Genomic DNA, 22,413 nt, shown 5'->3' on the forward strand with positions numbered 1-22,413 from the left:
CGTCTCCGTAAGGAAACACAAGGCCGGCGGCGCCGTATGAAGGTGGTGGTGGACGGCTTTAAATTGGAATGGATTCCCCTGATGTTGCAAAAGTCCACATTTAGCGTGGAGCGTTGTGCTGTGGCGTTGCCGCCTCGTTTGTCCTTCGACATGCGTGGTTCTGTGCTCTCCCCAGAATATGACGGGTGGTCCGAGCAAAAATGCTCGGGGAGGGATTCTCCGACTCTAATAGAGCCGGTACCCTTCTGGGGTAAAATTTCTTCGAGGACCGTTGTCAAATTTTGTGTGTTGGGGGAGGGGCTGGATGTCAACGACACTAACCTATTCGAAACATAGCGACACTAGGCCGCTAATTCACGCCGGTACTCTCTGCGACCTCCTCTGTTTTAGATTTAAAAAGATCTGGCCATCCAGGTAGTGTTCGTACGAAAACGGTGGTCAAAGCAGTAAGGGAAAGAATTCGAAGAAATCCTGTGCGAAAGCATCTCGGGAGATGAAGTTAGCACCTAGAACCAAGTCGCGTATTTTTAAAGATGGCTTAGGACTTGCAGCCTATAAGGTCTGGTCATTTCTTAACTCATAATTTAAAAAAGAATAAGGTGGAAAAATCGAAACAACTACTGAAGCGGTACGCATGGGGAGGTCACAGAAAATTTTTGTTTACGGATGAGAAATTTTGGACTATTGAGCAACATTTTAACAAACAAAATGACGGTATTTTTTGTCAAAGCTCTAAGGAAGCTTTCCAATTAGTCGACAGAGTGCAACGTGGGCACTATCCGACTTTAGTGATGGTTTGGTGGGGTATTTGTTATGAAGGAGTGACTGAGCCATACTTTTGTGAAAAAGGTATAAAAGATCGGCACAAGTGCATGAAGGTAGATAAGGTAGAAGGTTGTGAAGGTAGTGAAGCCCCTTAACAACACCAAATTCAATAACCAAGAAAGCTCGGTCTACGCAGTCTTGGTTGGAAACGAACATTTTGGAGTTCATCAGAGCTGAAGACTGGCCGTCGTGTAATCTCGATCTCAATCCGCTGGATTATGATTTTTGGTTAGTTTTGTCATGATAATTTGGAGTCCCTTAAACAATCCGTACGATTGGCAGTGAAGAATTATCCCATGGAAAGAGTGCGTGCTTCTTTTTATAACTGGCCTCAACGTTTGAAGGACTGTATGCAGCCAATTCGAATTATATTTTTATATTTTAAATTGTTTTATATATATGTTCTTATTAAACTAAAACACTGTAAAAGTAATAAATGTTATTTGCAAAAGATTTTTTTTTCTTATTTTCAGTATTTATGGCAAGACTAGGTATACATTGCTTGGGCGTAGTATGTGATAAATAAAGATAAGTTAATCGCAGTTGCACAATTGCACCACAAGATTATAGACGGATAATGGGCAGAATTTCTAGGTTCGGGTAGGGAATACTCACTTCCTGTTCCGTAGACTCATGAGATCGATTAAGATAGCTAAGCAGTTAGCGTGTCTTAATTAATATAATACAAGACTAATATTAAATGAATCATTAATATTAGAATTAGTTACAATACATAATATTAAAAGTTAAAATTTTATTGATTTTTTTCTAACTGCAATTCCGACAGTGTTCGTATTTATTACTTAATAACTTTATTTTTTCTAAATTTATCTAAATATTCTAACACATTTTAAACAAAAGTGACCCCACATGAACACTTGCCCCTTCCAGATATTTATAGCTACGTTCGTAGTGCTGAGTGCTGTTACAGTGAAACCCGATCAGTTCGCTATTTCATACGCGCATGTAAAGGTACTATATAATGACCAGTCAATAAAGTTGGAACATAGATATATACAGAGCAGTACAGTTAGATCTCTCTTTCATATTTCAACGACTAAATTGATGAATACTAATTCATGACAAGCATTAGCTCCGTATGTCCGTGTCTAATATTGCGTGGACAAGATGGCCGACAATTTGGAATCCACGCAGCTCTGTCTCAGTGTTGCATCGTGAAATGGTTTTACCTGGAACTGGGTCGCACCAGCCCACAGATGAGAGCGATAGTCAAATCAAAATCACTTAGGTCAAGGAATTGTCACTGATGTTATCTTTTTATATTTACCGTCACTTCGGAAAAGGTTCAGCTTTATTGAGAGATGATAAGAAAATTACTGCCTCTCTTTTAAATGAATATTTACAGCTTTATCTTTTTACAATTATCATTTCAATTACAATATAATGTAAAGTGATGCAACAAAAATACTCAAACGGCAAATACTCAATGCCTTAAATAAAAATATAATTAATTGAGTACAGTAGATGCTTCAATCCACACGTACCGTAAATAAATAAAAGTATTATAAAAATATAAGAACTTTAATTTTAAAAACATGAAGCAGAGTGACTACTAACAGGACGATTCACGAGCATGACGCATGGGCCAGCCATCGCCTCTCTCGACCATTTAGGGGAGGGAAGGTCCCGTCCCACGTCACCGCCACATGACAAGACGAAGCATGTCGCGAGAACTCAACCAAACAACAAATAATAATGTTCATCTACATAATATCATGCAAGAATATGGGCCGGCTTAAAGTCATTCCATATTCTATTAATGACTTTTTTCGCAGCCAAACTGATTCGCAGACAAATTAAAGAATCTGAGACAAACTGGGCTTTGTTGATTTTTACTGTTCCATAACCGAAAGGTAGTCAAATTTCTTGGAAAATTATTAAAAGATCTTCAAGGTAGATTCCCCAAACCTTTTGTCGAATATTAGACTTCTGATTCCAACCCAAACGATCCAACCAGCTCTTCTTCCTGGAGAAAGCTAGAGAAAAAGGTGTTTAGAGGACTCTTCTAGATGTGCAGAATATGTGAGCATATAATTATAATTTAAGTACTCGATTTTGACATTTTTCACAATAAAGCGCTAGAATTCAAGTAGGTATCACTATTTTTTAAATATTCTTAAATGAGTAACCTTAAGAGTTTTATAGCGCAGCTTGTTTAGCTGAAAGTATTTAAAAGATCGACTCGCATTTGAACGGCCTTAAATATTTTGATTCCTGCCTGAATTAGAGAAAATGTCGTTACATTCACCAGTAGGAGGCTCCTTTGTACAGGATGCCGGCTAGTTTAAGGGTACCACAATGGTGCCTATTTCTGCCGTGAAGCAGTGATGTGTAAAACTGTGTTTCGGTCTGAAAGACACCGTAGCTAGTGAAATTACTGGGCAAATGAGACTTAACATCTTATGTCTCAAGGTGACTCACTCACACTCAGAATTTCTGGGTTTTTCAAGAGTCAATTACCATCAGCTGAACGACCTGCTCGTCTCGTGCCTTATTTTAAAAAAAAAAATTGTCGTTCACCAATTCGATTGCCTCATCATCTGTTTGCCCGAGTTTGGCAAAGCCCTCCTCCAATTTTCTCTATTTCTTGCGAGTTTTATCAATTTTTCCCAAATTAATAACCAAAAAAAATCCAACATCCTCCTAATAATGGGATAATTTTCACCTTGCGACGATTTCTTGCTGGTGTGCATACTGAACAATGCGGCTCATATAACTAATTACATCAGTGGAAATTATTTTATGTGGGATCAACATCCAACATGCACTGCTGTTATTCTAGAAACGACATCTCTTCGCAAGTTCTGACGTCTCTATGGCAAGCTAGAGCATTCTTTAGAAATGGCTTGGAGTGAATTGAGTTTGGCTTATGGTACCCCAAAAATAACAAGATGGGAATACCAAATGCGAAATCATAGAACTTACCTAATGTGAGACATTACAACTATTGCTCCAGTTCGCTTTTAATTTCCTGTCTCTAAATATAAGATTAGTAAGATACTTTCGTTGATTATGTATTTTAAATACAAGATATTTTTGGATGTTGTAGTTTCCTTCAATGATATAAAATTCAGTTATATGTAAAACATCAAATAAACCCTTACTGTGTTATTAATAAACGCGAAGAAAGATTAGGTATTCAAATTTTAAAACTTTTTATCTTTATCTCACCAGTGATAGGCTCCTTTCCACAGGAAGCCGGCTAGATTATGGGTACCACAATGGCGCCTATTTCTGCCGTGAAGCAGTAATGTGCAAACATTACTGTGTTTCGGTCTGAAGGGCGCCGTAGCTAGTGAAATTACTGGGCAAATGAGACTTAATATCTTATGTCTCAAGGTGACGAGCGTAATTGTAGTGCTGCTCAGAATTTTTGGGTTTTTTCAAGAATCCTGAGCGGCACTGCATTGTAATGGGTAGGGCGTATCAATTACTATCAGCTGAACGTCCTGTTCGTCTCGTCCCTTATTTTCATAAAAAAAACCCTTGTCACTACAGAGTTAGGTACATGACAGGATGAAGTAATTTTTTGCTTGAATTAACTTTACACTGCGTTTATGAACAAGACAGTTAGTGTGGTGTAAATACTTCATTAACGGTTATCAGATAATTATACAAATTTTTGATATATAGCACCTTACCTACAAAACTCTTAATTGGCGCGCGTAACTTCCATCATAATCATGTAGCCGCCACGTGAGATCACCAAAATATTCCATATAACAAGTTTTAAAATGCCAAAAACAGGAAATTGTTAAGGATTTTAAGGATCTTTAAAGGTAAACTTATAATTAATTATCAGTAAAACAATATTAATTTAAAATACTTATTTAATAACATTAAATTAACAAATATTACAATAAAATTACAACTTATAGCCATATATAAAACCTTAACTAGGTATATTAAAGGTCTGATGACGTTTTTGCTAGTAGGTATAAAATAATGAGATTTAATATAAAAATATACATGGGCGGAGTCACTTGCATAACTACCAAAATAAGTGAGCGTTGCTAAATCAAGACAAACATTGTTCGATGAGTTAAATAAATTAATAATCTAATAAATATTATACGCAGGAATTAGTTTCCAAGTGACACTAATCACGTCTAAGTATTCCGTACACAGTGTACTTAAAGTCCACATATAAAAAATAGCATTATTAAAAATACCAACGAATACTAACATACAACACCAACCTATAAATTCATACTTAAAAGCGCTTTATTATCGTATACAACATGTTTAGGTAGCTTCACAAAAACCAAGTGCATCTCGAAAATACTAAATCAGCTCTTGCGAAACAGCTGTAACGATTTGGAAGTAATTTTGTTACACATAACAGTTATTTATACAACTGTTGTGTAATAAGGGGTATTAAAACACGAATGAGGGTTTGATAATAGTATAACATGAGTGTTTTAATAGCTAATTATCCACAGTTGCATACAAGACTGTAGCTACACCCATAATTTGAATCCTCTATAAAAGATTCTGAAACAGTTAGCTTACTGCTAATATTAAAAAAGCCAGTTCAAATAACCATTACATCATCCAAACGAGTGTTGTAATGTTGTACTGAATTTCATTACAACACTCGTTTCGATGATTTTATGGTTATTAGGACATTGCGTGTTTTAATGTTGGCATTAAGCTGTTTTAGAATCTTTAAAGCATGGTTGTAGATAAATATTATTACAGTACCTGAAGGTACTGAAGTAGTTGCGATATGTTGTTGAAATCGCTGCAGTATCTAAAATGTATATGATGACGGACATATGAACCAAAGATGTATCTATCACAATTAAGAAACTTAAATGGAAGTGTGCAATACAATCAGAGGACAGTCAAAATGGAGAAAAACATAATGCAGTGGAACACAGGTCATAAGAAAAGGAAAAGGGGTAGACCTTTGCAAAGATGGGTGGACCAAATAAGAACTGACAGGTGGCACATGGACTAGAACTGCGGCGAAATTTATGGAGGGAATAGGAGGAGGCCTTTGCAAACGATAGGCAAATGGACAAGTTTGAGGGAGTCTAAATCTTATTTCAATATAAATATTCTAGGTTAAGTAAAACACATTGTAAATATTGTCTGAATAAAGGCTTATATAACATTATTAATTTATAAAGAAACAGATCATTCTTTGCCACAGGAGAACGCGACACAGACACCAAGAAAAAGGAAGAAGACGGCTTCCATTTTTTAAGCATAAATACAGCCGCAAATAAATAGTATACAGTAAGCGATATACACATTTCGATTACTTATAATTTCGCTTAATAGACCATCTATTAATGAAATCGCATCATGACAAAGAGAAGTACGTTTTCTTAGTACTTTAAATTTCGAATTACTAAGTCATTGTGGCATTTAATAATGCGGCTTTAGAGAAAATTGTAAAATGAGCATTTAATTATAGTTCCATATTGTGCCAATGGCGCCATACATAATAGCCTTTTGTACTTAATATACCATAACAAAGAATGTAGGTACTGAGAAATACGCGCATAAAATTAACTACTCGTAAATCGACAGCGTTAACGTTAACTTTATGTCGAAAATATGTTTTTTGTAGTAAACACAGATATATATTTAAATGAAGCAACTCTTAAATGCGCGTGTTTAAGCAATTTGTAATTTTTTAAAGTGATAACATTCTCACTTCTGGTAACACATAAATTACACAAATTAAATTTGAAAACAATGTTTTGAATTGTTTTGAAAGGGCGTAGTCAATTTCCTAATATGAAAATATTGGGGTTGAGCAGTATGAACTGTAAAGTAGATGCAATAGATGAAGCCGCAACCTGAGAGTTGAACAAGACATACAAGATTTATCAACGATACGTCACTCGAACGGTTACTCCGTGTAAAGAGCGCCCGCACGGAACGCGAGAGGTCGCGGGTTCGAATCCCGCATCGTTCATATTTTTTTTTTCTTATTTAATGCGCGTATTTGTTTAACAGATGGATTGCTGAAAGGTCAAGTGTTTTGTAAATTTATCAAGATTTGAATTACCTACACATACTATTTTATTATAGTATAATATAATATGTAGATATATTCGAATAAAATAAAAATAATATTCTGCTTGCCTACTACACACACATACAATAAATTAGTATTTAACTTTTATAAGCAGCTTTTATTGGAAAAAACATGGTTATAAAATCAATAAATATGAGATATAATATTTGAATATCCTATGGGGATCATTTAATCTTCCACATATCACATAATAGCTGTAAATTTTGACAACATCAAGATGATAAAGCCTACGTAAAATTTCCTTTTATTATATATGTATGACAAACGGTTTTAATCTTTGGCGTTAGTTTTAAACACCCCAGCAGTAAAAGTTAAGTTAAATAAAAAAATATTTATAATGATTATATTTCGGATTCGTTGTTAAAAATATAGTCTGGCTTTGAATAAAAGTTTAATGAGAATTTTTTATGCGTTGTTCTACTAACTGTTACAACTTAAGCCTAAGACTGACACTAATATAATCGGACGCTACTCTTTAGAATATGCGTATGCTGAGATGCAGCACAGCACAGTACAGTTTTTAAGGAGGCAGGCATAGGCATAGAATTAGGATGAGGTGAGCGAGATATGCTGTCACGGTACGGGACACTTAAAAATTATTTAAATACACTAGGGGCAATTTCTTTGTAAGCTGAGGCGGTTGCAAGAAGTCGCTTGTAGGTTTTTATATACAACATACGAAGAAAGAAAAAGAGTTACTTTCTCGGCAATAATTAATTAACTCTTTAGACGTTTTTTTAATAGTCTGGATGGTTAGAACGAATTCAATTAAATGATCTGCAATTGCAATAAAAATAAGAATTAGCGGTAAAAACATGCGCGCATCGCACAGAAATCTGTGCCGACGCGACAACGATGCATAGAGCAGGGCAGACGTATGTCTGCGCCGTACGCAGCTCTTAGTACGTACATATGTTACAAAATCTGCTCTGCTCTGTGCTGCGTGGACCTGCATCGTCTATGTCTCAGAATACGCTTAGACTACTCCTACACTAACTTGCGTTTTTGCCTCCATGTCGTATCGACCTAGATTATTATAATAAACCCATTTAAAATATTAAACAGGATGTTCTTGATGACTTGACAGGATCAAATCCAAAAAAATAATGATAAATGTAAAAACAATAAAAATATTTCAAAAAATAGTTGCAATAATAAATATTCGTGTCATGCAAGTGACTCGAAACTTTATAATGAGAAATGATGAAATTTGATTTCATTATTTTATCACGGCGATACAAGACCCACACACGCTTACTTCAGTACATCAGTCTCATTACGACACTCGTACAGTCAATCAGTGCCTTTCAATTTCCTTGTCTGTCATTGTCGCATAGATTTACTATCTAGTGAAACACAGAAGATAAACGGATGACCATGGAAGGAGAGTGGATGCATTTAGTGTAAAGAGGGTATTTTGAAAAGGCTAATTGTAACTAATAATCGTTTAAAACAATGCCTTGTTTCGCAATCATGTTTCTGTAAATCAACATAACGCATGCGTATTTTTGTCACACCGACAACTTATGCATAACTATTTATAACTGTTTAAAATGCTAAAGATGACAGCTGTCAGCTACCTGTCAAAGATAAACAAAACGCGCTAATATTTTACACAATCTTATAAATATGTCTCAAGCTATGAAGCAACACAGCCATCAATAATCACCAGTCTCTGTCGTACGCCAGCACGTCTCCTGCGCTCTCCATTGGTCAGAAGCTATGTCAAAAAGTAAGAATAGTCTATGGTCAATGTTAATATTGTTCGTCTTTGTCACCGTTCGAGTCCCCGTTGAACACGGGCGGCACGGGGGGCTGTATCGGCGGCGCTGGTATTACCTGTTATAAAAAAATAAATTATTTTCTATCTTTAAATTATACTCACCTTACCACTCACCTCTACTCTATACCACTGGACTGGCGGCTGTCAAAGTGCTTTTGTGCCTGTTTGATTTTCGCAATTTTGGCGCTGTTGGCCATGTAGCGAGAGCCTGCGGTACTAAAACTATTGAAGACAACCTCAGCAAACATTGATAGATGGCGGAAAACTATTTACAAAAAAAAATGTGTATTTTATTACGTTTTGATTCTTGAAGTATAATTAACAAAAAAAGGAACGTAATAAATTCAAAATGCAAAAATACTTCAGAGTATTGTACGCTCCTTTGCAGCCATTTGTATTATACGTCAAAATTAGTTCACTGGACGCTCGCGAGTGGCGCTTCAAATAGGCACAAAAATTTTGCTGTCAAACATATGGAACAGCCTGTCCAGTGGTATTTATACAGGTCAGTGCAGCTTACAGTATTAACAGTAAACTACATTTACACATTATTTACATTTATCCCTCAATGATGCAATAGCTATCTGAAAGATTCAAACAAACCTGATACCTGCCACCGAATTCCACCTTCACACGACACGCCACATATTAGGTTATCATCCCCACCATCTGGATGTGTGGCGTTACTACAGTGCGGTCTTTTAGGAACTTTCTTCTATGTACAACCAAGCTGTGGATTGGGCTTCCTTGTGCGCTGTTTCCAGGACGATACGACATGAGATACCTTAAAAAAAGCGCGTACACTTTTCTAAAGGGCCGGCAATACACCTGTGATTCTTCTAGTGTTGCAAGAGAATGTAGGCGGCGGTGATCACTTAACATCAGATGACCCGTACGCTCGTTTGACCTCTCATCCATCAAAAAACGAAAATCACTCCATCATTATACTGAGCACTTTAAAATACGGCACGGTCGGTGAGAACCAGCATTACGATGTATATATAAAACAATTTGACGACCCATATAGCCTAATGGTTAGTGACCCTGACTACTAAGCTAGAAGTCCCGGGTTCGAATCCCGGTAGGTGCAATCATTTATATGATGAATATGGATGTTTGTTTCCGAGTCATGGATGGTTTATAAGTATTTATCTACACCCATGCTTTAAATCCTCTATTAAAGATTCTGAAACAGTTAGCTTATTGCCAACATTAAAACACCCAATGTTCTAATAACCATTACATCACCCAAAAGGGTGTTGTAATGTTGTACTGAATTTCTTAACAACACTCCTATGTTTTTTTTATCTCTTCACGCGCAAAGAGTTTCAACATACAGCCACATTCTTATTGCTCGATGCGTGGTATCTGTATGAATTTCAAAAAAAGAACATTTTAGTTTACGCGCGCTCTACAATCTTAGAAGATCGCGCGCCGTGAAAATAAAGTAGGTTATTCGAATCCCCGCCATTTTTCTTCGATATTTTTATTGTCTTGTTTACAAAAAATGAGCGATTCATTTTAAACACTGCAAAAGAACGTTATATTCGAGTGAATTTTAATTATTGCACTACACAAAATGTAAATTACTACTAAAATAAATAATTGTTTCATTAATAATTATTTTATTTGTATATAATCAGTAATGAATGATATTAGGTTACTACTAGGACTGGTGTTTTAATGTTAGCAGTAAGCTAACTGTTACAGAATCTTTTAGAGGATTCATATTCTGGGTGTAGATAAAGTCTTGTATGCAACTGTTGATAATTAGGTATTAAAACACTCATGTGATACTATTATCACCAATCCACATTCGTGTTTTAACACCCCTTATTACACAACAGTTGCATAAATAACTATTATGTATGTTTTAAGTAAAGTATACTGCATTAATTATATCGTTGTCTTGTACCCATAGTACAGGTACAGTACCATAGAAACAGTTCAGAAGTGGTTTCTCTGACATTCATTGTATAGCTGTAATCTAACGAAAATATCCTTCTTATAAATTCTCCTCATCTTATATAAAACTAAACCTCGCTCGACAAAAAAATCAACCGAGAGTTTATTTAATATTATCCATTTAAATAATAAAAAAAATAAAAATCACTTTATTGCAGGTCAGGGACCCATATATGTACGTAGTCAAAATATTTTAAAATTATAAAAAAAATATGTATAAAGATAATTAATTAATTAATATTAAATTAAAGTCACTTAAAAAAAAGGGGGGGGGCGTTTTGTACAAGGGCTCCCTTGTACAAAATTACTTGGTATTATAACAGCCCTTCTTCCCATTAATACTCAACCTTTGAAGTGGTGGTAAATGGTATTTTTTTTATCAATCTATCATTTTTTTTAAATTCATAAGACTAATTTTTTTTACCCATATATATAAATGTTATTTTTATCAAGCTATCATGCTCGAACAATGAGTTCGTTCAAGAAACGAGTAGATTTAATTTTGGGTCATCAAAATAATCAGTTAAAAATTATTTGAATTTTCCTTGATAAACACCAAACAGATGAACGAAAAAGCGCAAAACAACTAATAATTCAAGCAATGCTTAAAAACGAACATAATACTGAACTTCGGTGGCGCTGCAGAAGAAATTTCATATTTTTTTCTATGTTCCCAAATCAACTGTCATTGCTGACATAAAATCAGCGATGTTGACACAACTGTTGTTTCAACATGGCCTTGCAACCGACCGACCTTGTTTTAGTGTCACGGAAATAGGTTCTAGACCCAAGCCACTAATTCGGGTTATTAAAAGAATTGTATAGAAAACCCCTACGTTAGTTAATTAATGCAAAAAAAATTTACAATGCCTTCAAAGTATTTAATATCTCGCGCAACTTGTTCAATTTATTAGATTTAAAACTCACACATACACTGAAACATGTAACTGGAACGGGGGAACCATAATTATTGTTAAGTGGGTGAATTATAGAACATTATCAAAACAATGATGTCTAGTAGTAAGCCAAATAATATTAATTTTATTCTTATTAGACTAAACTTTATTTCAGTTTTCCGTATAGACAGTTCGGCCCACAGACATGGATCAAAATAGATGCCGCCAGCTACTTCCCGTGTAAAAAAGGGGACAAAAGAGGAGCAATGCTCTTTGTTTGACGCTTTTATTTAATTTTTTATTATGATTTATAATACATTGCCGATTTTAGTAATAAACAATAACGACTATTGATGTACTGAAAACGTCAACTAATGATGAGGTGAGTGGCTAAACGTTAGGCTCGATGCACTGGCATTTTTAATGACGTCACAGTAGGTACAAAAAAGGGCACGCTTAGTTTTCATACAGACGGAGGGATTTGCGTTATCTACATGGATCTATGTCTGTGGTTCGGCTCGAAATTGTCTACCCTGCAACCGAAGTACTGAATATGCTTGCAGCGAACAAAATAACCACACCAAAATGTTTTCATAAGATATAAAAAATAACTCAAAACAATGAATAAAAATCTCAAACTGCCATCACCGCAATACCCAATAATTTAAAAACAACTTAACTGTTAAGGTTTTCCTTATTCACAATTCTATCCTAGGATTATTCATAAATGTTTGCCAAATGTTATCTTTTGCAATAACCAAGCAACACTGTTTTTTATGACACTACTTTACAATATGTATTAATTCCAATATTATATACCATAATAGTTGATGATAATGTTAATATCTGTGGTCTATTAAAAATATTTAAATATAATTAAATTACCACTCCATGTTAATAATATTATGTTATAACTATCACACTTTAAAAACAGGGACGGATATTTTTTATCACCTATTTATTATATCTTAGATCATTTGTATGTCTAGATAGACTATGACAGCTGTGAAAACGTCGAAACAAATCGAACTAACCTCTATTTTTTCCCGGGTTCGAATCCCGGTAGGTGCAGGCATTTAAATGATGAATATGGATGTTTGTTTCCGAGTCATGGATGTTTAAATGTATTTATGTATGTTTAAGTAAGTATATTGTATTAAATATATCATTGTCTTGTAACCCATAACACAGGCTATATACTCTTAACTTGGGGCAAGATAATTTGTGTAAAAAGTGTTTGACACACTTTTTTTATTATTATTATTTTGAGCAATTCACGCACACTAACAAAAAGTGTCATACAAATCGCGAGTGTAAGACGTAAAATGTCACGCACACGAAACTAATATTCCTGGCCTGTTTTTATCGGTTGTTTAACAGCTAGAGACTCTATCTAGACATATAAATGATATAAGATCTAGATGTGATAAGTAGTGTTGGCAACATTATCAAATATAACATTTGCAGACTCCCTAAACAGTTGTTGTCGATCACTTTTCCTCCTTCACCTGTTGAATTTAACCAAAATAATATGTTAATACGGGCAAGCGATGATGATTTGGCATTATCCAATAACAACATCTCTACTACTCCAAACATAAACAGCCGATTAGCGCTTAGGCTAAACAAGGATAAACCAAATTAATTTAGAGCAAATTAGTTGGGTAAGAAAGAGTCTATCTAATATTATTATTATTCTATCAATGTAATACAATTAAATTATGAGAAATGCCGTATTTTTTGGTTAGTTAAACACAATTTATACTCCGTTAAAGTCTCACAGTTTTCGAATTTTACAACTTTAATGAAGTTTGAGAAAATTCACACCTTGATCACTATTTTCATTGCTATGATCTGTTAGGTGCTGATATCTTGGGAATTTTCTGTGTTTGATTTTTCTATAATTGGATTAATTTTCTATTAGAGGTAAATAGGAACGAGACGAGCAGGAAGTTCAGCTGATGGTAATTGATACGCCCTGCCCATTACAATGCAGTGCTGCTCAGGATTCATGACTTCAATTGCGCTCCTCACCTTGAGACATAAGATGTTAAGTCTCATTTGCCCAGCAATTTCACTAGCTACGGCGCCCTTGCGATCGAAACACAATAATGCTTACACATTACTGCTTCACGGCAGAAATAGACGCCGTTGTGGTACCCATAATCTAACTGGCATCCTGTGTAAAGGAGCCTCCCACCGGTAAAGTTAGGGTTACTCTTTTCACACCACCCCGTTTCAGCCTTTGAATACTTTAACTTTCTTTAGTCTTGTAGCGGCACTGTGTGGCTGTATCTAAGTATGTACGTAATAAACTTACGTCCGGTCTTGGGCGGTGCGTGTCCACCGCTCGCACAGACAACTGAATGTGTTCCTCACGACAGCCGTACGCGACTGGTGTCAGCTTGATCACCGTATGAAGCGGGACTTGGAGATAAGGCAACTCATCTGAAATATCGTAAAGAACATTTACAATAAGTGCTCTAATAAGGACACTAAAGAGAGAAGCTCGATATATTTTGCCTCTTGCATAACGGAGTTGCGCGAATCGACGGGAACAAGTACTCTGTGATCGCTTGGCGTTGCGAAGAGATGTCTCTACACTATGTCTTCTATCGCATTTGTTACGGGGAGTGTTCCGAAGAGCTATTTAGCCGAATTTCACTAGCACCACACACTATATAAATATCATCGGCACTATCTGGATGTATGACATTACATAAGGAACTTTATATATATAAAATTAAGAAGATTACGCCTCTAACGCTTTAACTACCAAGCTAAGCGAATCCAAATGACTCCTTATAATGTTTATTTACTGAGAAATATGAGAAAAAAACAGAACTGCTGCTTCTGTAACATTGAACAACCTATAAAATATAAATAACACATACTTACTAATATAATAAAAATATACTGACCCGCTGATTTATCCAGGAAGTATGCCAGCAGACACCTCATCACCGCTTGATGAGAGACCACCAGCACGTTACCCTGCCTCTCCAGCTCCATGATGACGGGTTCCAGTCTCGCCACCAGGTCTTCATAGCTCTCCCCTCGAGGGTACCGGTACGCGAATTTGTTTGCATCCCTAGAGTTGAAGTCTGATGGGTATTTTTGCTGGATCTCAGCATATGTCATTTCTTCGCAGATTCCCTACAATATATAGATAATTGATTGTAGTGTAATCCAATTTTAAATTGGATTCCTGCTGCTTTTAGGGTGCAACTGTCTAAATTGTCTGTCAAACTTAAGTTGATTATTCTGCCAGCTCACGCATAAGAAGTTTCGAGTTTTTCAGTTAATCTCTCATACAGATAATGTTGTAAATGATTAATGTGTTTTTGACATGCCACGCGAAACAAACTACGAGTTGCGATCTAGAATCGAAATTAATCTAACGTATTATAAATGAAAGAACATTATGTTTACACTCGCGTTAATCAAATTAAATTCATTTAAATAAAACACTTTTTAAAGGATTAAAACGCGAGTAACTGAGTTTTTACATTAGATTTTGCGTAATAATTACATTATGATTATTATTTTCAGTTTTCAAAACGTGATCTAGAAAGGTCTCGAAACGTCGGGTTAACTAAAATAATAAGAAAAGTATGGCAAGCTATCACCCACTCAAGCAACAGAGGAAGACAGGAAAGTATGTTGTCGATGCCGAATAAAAAAAAAGAGGGCTTCGAGTATCACCCCTATGTATGTTTTATTTTGTTTGATGGGTTTCAATAAAATAAAAAAAAACCAACAGAAACAATTGGAGAGTTTTCATGCTTAGAGGCCGTACACGTCTAGAGATGGAATACTCATTGCTATCAAAGCCAGTAAAATTAGACAGCATAGAGGAATTCCTTCCTATTCTGAATAAGAAATATTCGTCTTAGATAATTTATACGTCTACATAGAGTATCTTGCTGTTAAACAACCGATAAAATCAGGCCTATTATCAGAAATATTAGTTTAGTGTGCGTGACAAGCTCTGTCTTAGACTCGCGATTTGTATGACACTTTGTGTTAGTGTGCGGGCATTACTCGAAACTGTAAACTCATATTTTTTATACATTTTCATAGCTGTCATCCATCTGTATCAAGACGAATAAATGATCTAAGATTTTCATATTATTATTTTTCCCTACTGCACTTCGGCTTTTCGTGGAAGGGTCCGATATGCGGCCAGAAAGTGTTGGAACAATATACCATCCCAGTTAGGGATAGTTCTATAAACGACCTATATAGCCCAGTGGTTAGTGACCCCACATACTGTGCTAGAGGCCCGGTTCGAAGCCCGGTAGGCATGACGAATATATCTGTTTGTTCCCGAATTATGGATGTTTATATGTATTTATATAGATAAATTACGTTTTAAATATGTCATGTTACATTCATAGCCCGCCTATTTTGTCAATATAGTACAATTTTATTTGTTTTATTTTGACAAATCCTACTAATATTATAAATGTGAAAGTTTGTATGTCTGGATGTATGTTTGAACTTCTTTAACGCAAAATCTACTGAATAGATTTTGATGAAACTTTACAATAATGTAGCTTACACACCAGAATAACAAATAGGCCATAATTTATAAAACTATAGTGTGAATTATACAAAATATAAAAGAAGTGTAATTGTTACTAATGAATACAACTAGCGCCATCTCTTATCAACTAGCAAGGAAAAGATTAATACAATTTATATGGCAAAACAACGATTGCCGGATCAGCTAGTGTTTATATATGTTTGATGTGAGATAAAAATATGGCTATGTCTAAGAGGTGAATTTTGAGCTTAAAGGAGTGGTTTATGATATTAATAGAAAATTTTCAAGAAACAAATCTAATCATTTTGGATAATAAGGTTGTAACATTCCTTACAAAAGGAAAAAGCTTCTACATTCAGCAGCAGAAAACAGGAACTTATAGCTGCAGAGCAAAGGCATAGAAGCCAATGAATATATTAGATATGTTGAAACACGAACACACACTCCTCATGAGAAGATAGAAGTAATGTCTTTAAACACCAACAGATGATGCACCAGATCCGTGAGGATGGCTAAATTTCATTGTGTGGCTGGAGTTGTGCCTAATAGAGTGCGGGAATGTTGACTCACCGCATCAATCTCATTGAGCGCCTTCCACCTTTCCTGTGGCGCTCGTACATCCTTCACTGTCTGGATGGCCCTCTTCATCCAGGAGGTCCACACTCTCAACCCTGGGATATTCTGTTGATCGATATAGTCTGCCAACGTCGTGGAGTACTGCTGCCCGCGAGCTGACAACTCGCTGTCGCCTCCGATACGGCCAACTAAGTTGTGCATACTCTCCCCATGCTGAAAAATACAATTATAAGTATCTATAGCTTTGTGTAGAAATGCATTTTTTTATGAAAATAAGGACGAGGCGAGAAGAACGCCATGCCCATTACAATGCAGTGCCGCTCAGGATTATTGAAAAACCCAAAAAATTCTGAGCGACACTACGACTGCGCTCGTCACCTTGAGCCATAAGATGTTGTATCATTTGCCGAGTAATTTCACTAGCTACGGCGCCCTTCAGACTGAAACACAATAATGCTTGCACATTACTGCTTCACGGCAGAAATAGGCGCCGTTGTGGTACCCATAATCTAGCTGGCATCATGTGCAAAGGAGCCTACCACCCACTGGTATAAAGTTTTTAATTAATGTTTAAATACTTGTAGTGTAGAAAATCACATAAAGATAAAATAATTAATAACATTTTAATTGCATGCCAACAAAATTTTTGAATAACTTGATTTGCATTTTAAATTACCACTTACCCTTGTTAAATAAATAGTTCTTGGAACAATATGTATGTTCATCAGATAGTACACTATCCTGCTCTGTATGTGCCCCTCGTGTTTGTGAACCACCACTTTCTCTCCGGTGTTGTAAATCTTCATGAAGCTGCACTCTGACTCTAGGCTCTCGTCCAGGGGTTCGTACTTCTCTTTGTAGTGTTCGATGCGAAGCAGGAAGTCATTCAACACATTCTCTGTGTTCTGTATGTTTGTGTAGTCTGGGCTGCTTACTTTGACCTCCTGAAATATTTTTTACCAAATATTCATTAATTTATTTATAAGCCATTAGATAAATAATAAGTGAAATGATAATCTATCTAATATATAAAATTCTCGTGTCATGGTGTTAAACTTTGAACTCCTCCAAAATGGCTTGACCGATTCTCATGAAATTTTGAGTGCATATTGGGTAGGTCTGAGAATCGGACAACAATTATTTTTCATCCCCCTAAATGTTAAGGGTGGTCCACACGATTTTTTTTAATTTTATTGACATTTTTTTTTAAATTTGTTTGATTATGAGTCAGCATACAACTTCAAATTTTCACCCATCTACTATCAACAGTTACTTTTATATCACGATTTTAATATCGGCAATACGACGTTTGCTGGGTCAGCTAGTATGTATATAAATTAAATATATTTTCCCTGTGGACTTGATAAAATTTTAAGGAAATATTAAGATGCAGAGAATAATGAGACAAGCGGAGCCTGCAACAAAGTGAATAACAGTTGTTTAGCAGCTAAAACAAGAAAATGCGCACGTACAGACTACCTGCCCAATTAGGGATGTCACGTGTCAATGTCAAAATTCTGCAAAAATCTACAGTCAAAGCCATCTGTTACTCAATGACGGAAATTTATTGTATTATTATTTTTAATGTACAATACCTGTTAAACGAACCCTCATGGGATTACTTTTACTTAACTTTGGCTATTTGAAACCATTTCTATTACAACAGGTACAACAAGTAAATGAAATTCAAGGACAATCTGTACCCTACATCAGAATATCTAGGATTCAATAAATTTTTGAGAGTAAAAATATCAAACAGAACAAGTCAAGGGATTAATTTAATGTTTGTTTGTATTGTAAATCAAGTATGTTAATGTGTCCTAGTTAGGTTAGGTTAGTCTCTGTTCAAGGGATCGCCTCTTGGCAGTAATTCTTTGAATATTTGAGGACCCTTGATTTTTATCCTAGTGCTGCGCTCTTTTAGGAGGACTAACGAGCCTAGGGTCACCGCCACATTCTCTTCCAACACCAGAGGATTCACAGGAGTTCTGGTTCAATTTTGATATTGCAAATATGCATCACGTCGAACAGTGCAATTATGTAAAATAATAAAATAAGAAAATGTGTGTGTGTACTTATGTATGCACGCAAGAAGTTATACTTCTTTGGCGCAACAAAGCAAAAATCCTTAAAATTATTAATTCCTCCTGCTATTCTACGTTTGTAGAAAGAACAATATTGTAAAAATCTTGCAAAGATGACTTTGACAATTAATTATTAAATAACGGAATACGGCTGTATGGGCTTGAACCCTTTGCCTGTCCTAATAATGGACGAAGAAATCAAAAAAATTAAAAAAATAAAGAATGTCGCAAACGTTATAAAATTTTAGGAACCAACTTCACCCTGTTACTGTTTAGTGTTACAGTGATGCGCGCGCATCTTAAAATTCCACTCTCACCATTTTTTCATAACGCGCCTAAAGAAGTATAATAACTTCAAAAAGGATGTTGACAGTAAAAACATCGGTACACTAGCTGAAATATAAATTAATAATGTAACAGTATCCTGCGTAAAAGAAGCATTTTAGTATGATATCATGTAAGGTATCAGAAGCAGCCACATACCATAATATTCTGCTCGATGATCCTGGGGTCGTCGCAGACTGATTCAACAAAGAACAGCTTGAAGCCCATCTTGTGCACCACGATGTCGCGAATCATACGCCGGCGCTCCATCGTCGAATTTGTTGCGTCAAATACCTGCAATCAATATTGAAGTCTGTGCTAAAATCTAAACATATAAAAAAAATCGGTATGTTTTTTATCCTATTGACTTCTTCCCAGATCTATTTTATCTACAGCTAAATAAACAATTTGTTATTTTTTAAAGTGATAACCCTAGGATTAATAAAACAAATAAAATAAAGGCATAAAAGGCATTTATTTTCTCAAAATTGATTCCTTCGGAATTCTTTTTGACCACATTTCTAATACTACTACCGCTTTGGAAACAAATGGTGCTAGAAGCGGCGGAAGTAACTCCCCGGCATTCTTTTTTTGTGCTCTTTTTAATAAAATATACTATATTGTACTGTCATTGCTATTGCTATAAAATAATCATAATTTACCTTCCGATCACTTAGATATTCAGCTGTGCAGTAATAGGATTTACAACGGAGCCATTTTTTTATAAAACATTTAAATTTATTTATTGATATTGCCTGAACAGTGGCTGGAACTTTATTATAAAAGTGTATACATTTACCCTTAAAGCTATTATGTATTTTATGAAGCCTACTAGAATAAGTTTAGAAGCAATCCCTTATTTCTAGTGTTATAATAATGAAAATCACTATTATGAGCAAAAAGGTGACGATTTTTGGTGACGTTTATTAAATTTTCATAAATGTACTGACAATAAACAGTAATAATCTTTATTTCTTTAAATATTTCTTTGAGAGACTGTCTATCACCAAGCTGATATTTAGCACGAACAGCTCTCGTTTGCAGAGCAAACACTATATCAATGTCAGCAGCATGACCCCACAGTAAAATACCGTACGTCATGATGCTGTGAAAATAACTGAAGTACACTAATCTAGCGGTCGCAACAATAGTGCACTCTCGAATGTTTCTAACGGCATGGTGTTGGTTACCATCGAGAGACAGTTATAATACTATAAGGGTCAAACTCTTCTGACCATAATTAGGTACAAGGGTGATAGCACAAATGGATCTGACGCAGAATCACAATTTTTCACTGAATGCGATTAAAAAGTAAATGATGCAAGAGTTGACGTACAGCAACTTCGCCCCCCTTGACGAGCCACTCGCAGACGTCGTGGAGAGCGTCGAGCGCGCACTGCTGCCGGATGGCCATCGCCTCCTTGTTGTCGGCGCGGAAGAACTCGTGGCTGGTGTAGGCGGTGGTCGCATGGCGCCGGTACTCGCCCAGGTTGAATACTGCAAACATAAAACTTAGGTAAGTAACTGACAGCAAGGTGACCTGATCTTCATTCTCTATGCCTCGAACTTGAGTCTTAACGACAAATGCAAAATGGTTCAGCGAGGAAAACATAAGGCAATCGAAAACCATGATTTTGGGCGCATGGGAATAGATGAGAATTTGGATCGTAAGTGACTATGTATCAATGAGCCAGCTCGTGCCATGACTGGGGGATCATCGGTTGAACATTGACCGACAATACGGTATTTTCAAGTATCAAACGATATATTTCTATCTATCTATATACATATATAAAAATGAATTGCTGTACGTTAGTCTCGCTAAAACTCGAGAACGGCTGGACCGATTTGGCTAATTGTGGTCTTGAATTATTCAAGTAGAAGGTCCAGAGAAGGTTTAAAAGGTGAATACATATTATGAAAATTAAATAAAAACAACAATTTTGTTTTTCCTTTAATGTTTCCCCCGTGGTTCCGAAAACAAATTGAAAGAATAGTTTAAAATGAATAACAAATTAGAATTTTTATATCTAAACAATATGTTATGTTTTTAAAGTGATAACACTCACTTCTAGGATTAATACACAAATAAAATTTGAAAAACAAAATTTTATGAACGATGCGGGATTCGAACCCACGACCCCCGGCGTTCCGTGTCGGTGCTCTGACCAACTGAGCTAACCGTTCGAGTACCGCATCGTTATAAAATTCTGTTTGCTTTGTTCAATCTCAGAGCACCGGCACGGAACGCCGGGAGTCGTGGGTTCGAATCCCGCATCGTTCATAAAATTTTGTTTTTCAAATTTCATTTGTGTATTTTTATATCTATCGAACTCTCAGGAGGTAAAAAATAAACTTAATTTTAGCTAACTATATCAGATTATTATTATGTAGATTGATAAATCTTAAGTTTTGTCACAAATTAAATTTCTGAAAGCAAACATTTTTATTTGACAACAAACTATATTATGTTTATTGATAAATCTTAAGTGTTTGTAGTCGAAGTACGAAGTCTGCCGGGTCAGCTAGTAACGAATAAATTTTGTTTACAAAATAAATTTGTGTAATTAATCCCAGAAGTTAGGGTAGGTAGAAGTTAAAGTGGCACTTTAAAAAAAATAACGAATTGTTTAAGAGTCTAAACTTTAGACCATATATTCCTTAGTTGTCCTTTGATGCCTTCTTCCCTATACAATTTTATACCTTCTGAAATACCCCGTCTAACATCCTTTAAGTATGTCCTTTCCCTGGTTTTTACTCCATTTGTAAATATTTTATGGAAATATATAAGAAAAAAAATATCGTTAAGCTTTGAGTAACACTAACATTAGTATTTAAATACACACACATCCTACATGTGTATGTATTTAAATTTCTGATTTAATAACTGCCGTTGAATTTTGGGACATCCTGTATGATATTTTTATTATGTGATTTTGGCAAACATGGCCTCATAGATAGTAGAGTCATAAATAGAGCGCGACATTATTTTAAGCCGGCCCAGTCTGCCGTTTACATTATAAAATACGAACGTCCAAAATACGGCATATTCCTTCTGGTTTAGTGCAGAATAAATTTAAACCATTTAACTAGGTACAATGCTGGAGGTCTACTCGCAAAATCGACAACGTTATATTCGGAACGATACGATAATACCCCGACTATATCGCACCTACCCTACTCTAACAAATGTTCGCATTCCATATCTTTTATCGTAACAACATCATAACCATAGACTAATATTTCGATTTTTTTACGATGTTAACGTTAATGAATTGTACGCAAACCTTGAAAAATTAAATATTATCTGTGCTATATCGCTGTTAAGTGTCAAA

General features: G+C 35.5%; 1 protein-coding gene across 2 annotated transcripts in view; it reads right to left on the minus strand.

Annotated features, from left to right (window-relative positions):
* Nucleotides 1-4,658: 4,658 nt before the first annotated feature.
* LOC126979536 (6-phosphofructo-2-kinase/fructose-2,6-bisphosphatase) overlaps nucleotides 4,659-22,413 on the minus strand; it is a 49,554-nt gene continuing 31,799 nt past the window's right edge. For both annotated transcript variants that reach the window (XM_050828881.1, XM_050828882.1), the window contains exons 3-9: nucleotides 20,415-20,575; nucleotides 19,238-19,372; nucleotides 17,354-17,614; nucleotides 16,665-16,883; nucleotides 14,467-14,701; nucleotides 13,866-13,993; nucleotides 4,659-8,740 (exon numbers count right to left, since the gene is read on the minus strand). In XM_050828881.1, coding sequence (XP_050684838.1) covers nucleotides 8,657-8,740; nucleotides 13,866-13,993; nucleotides 14,467-14,701; nucleotides 16,665-16,883; nucleotides 17,354-17,614; nucleotides 19,238-19,372; nucleotides 20,415-20,575 — 1,223 coding nt within the window. In that variant the 3' untranslated portion in view covers nucleotides 4,659-8,656. The remainder of the gene's footprint in view (nucleotides 8,741-13,865; nucleotides 13,994-14,466; nucleotides 14,702-16,664; nucleotides 16,884-17,353; nucleotides 17,615-19,237; nucleotides 19,373-20,414; nucleotides 20,576-22,413) is intronic.

The sequence above is a fragment of the Leptidea sinapis genome, chromosome 3 (genome assembly GCF_905404315.1).
Source record: "Leptidea sinapis chromosome 3, ilLepSina1.1, whole genome shotgun sequence".
NCBI classification, from domain to species: Eukaryota; Metazoa; Arthropoda; class Insecta; order Lepidoptera; family Pieridae; genus Leptidea; species Leptidea sinapis.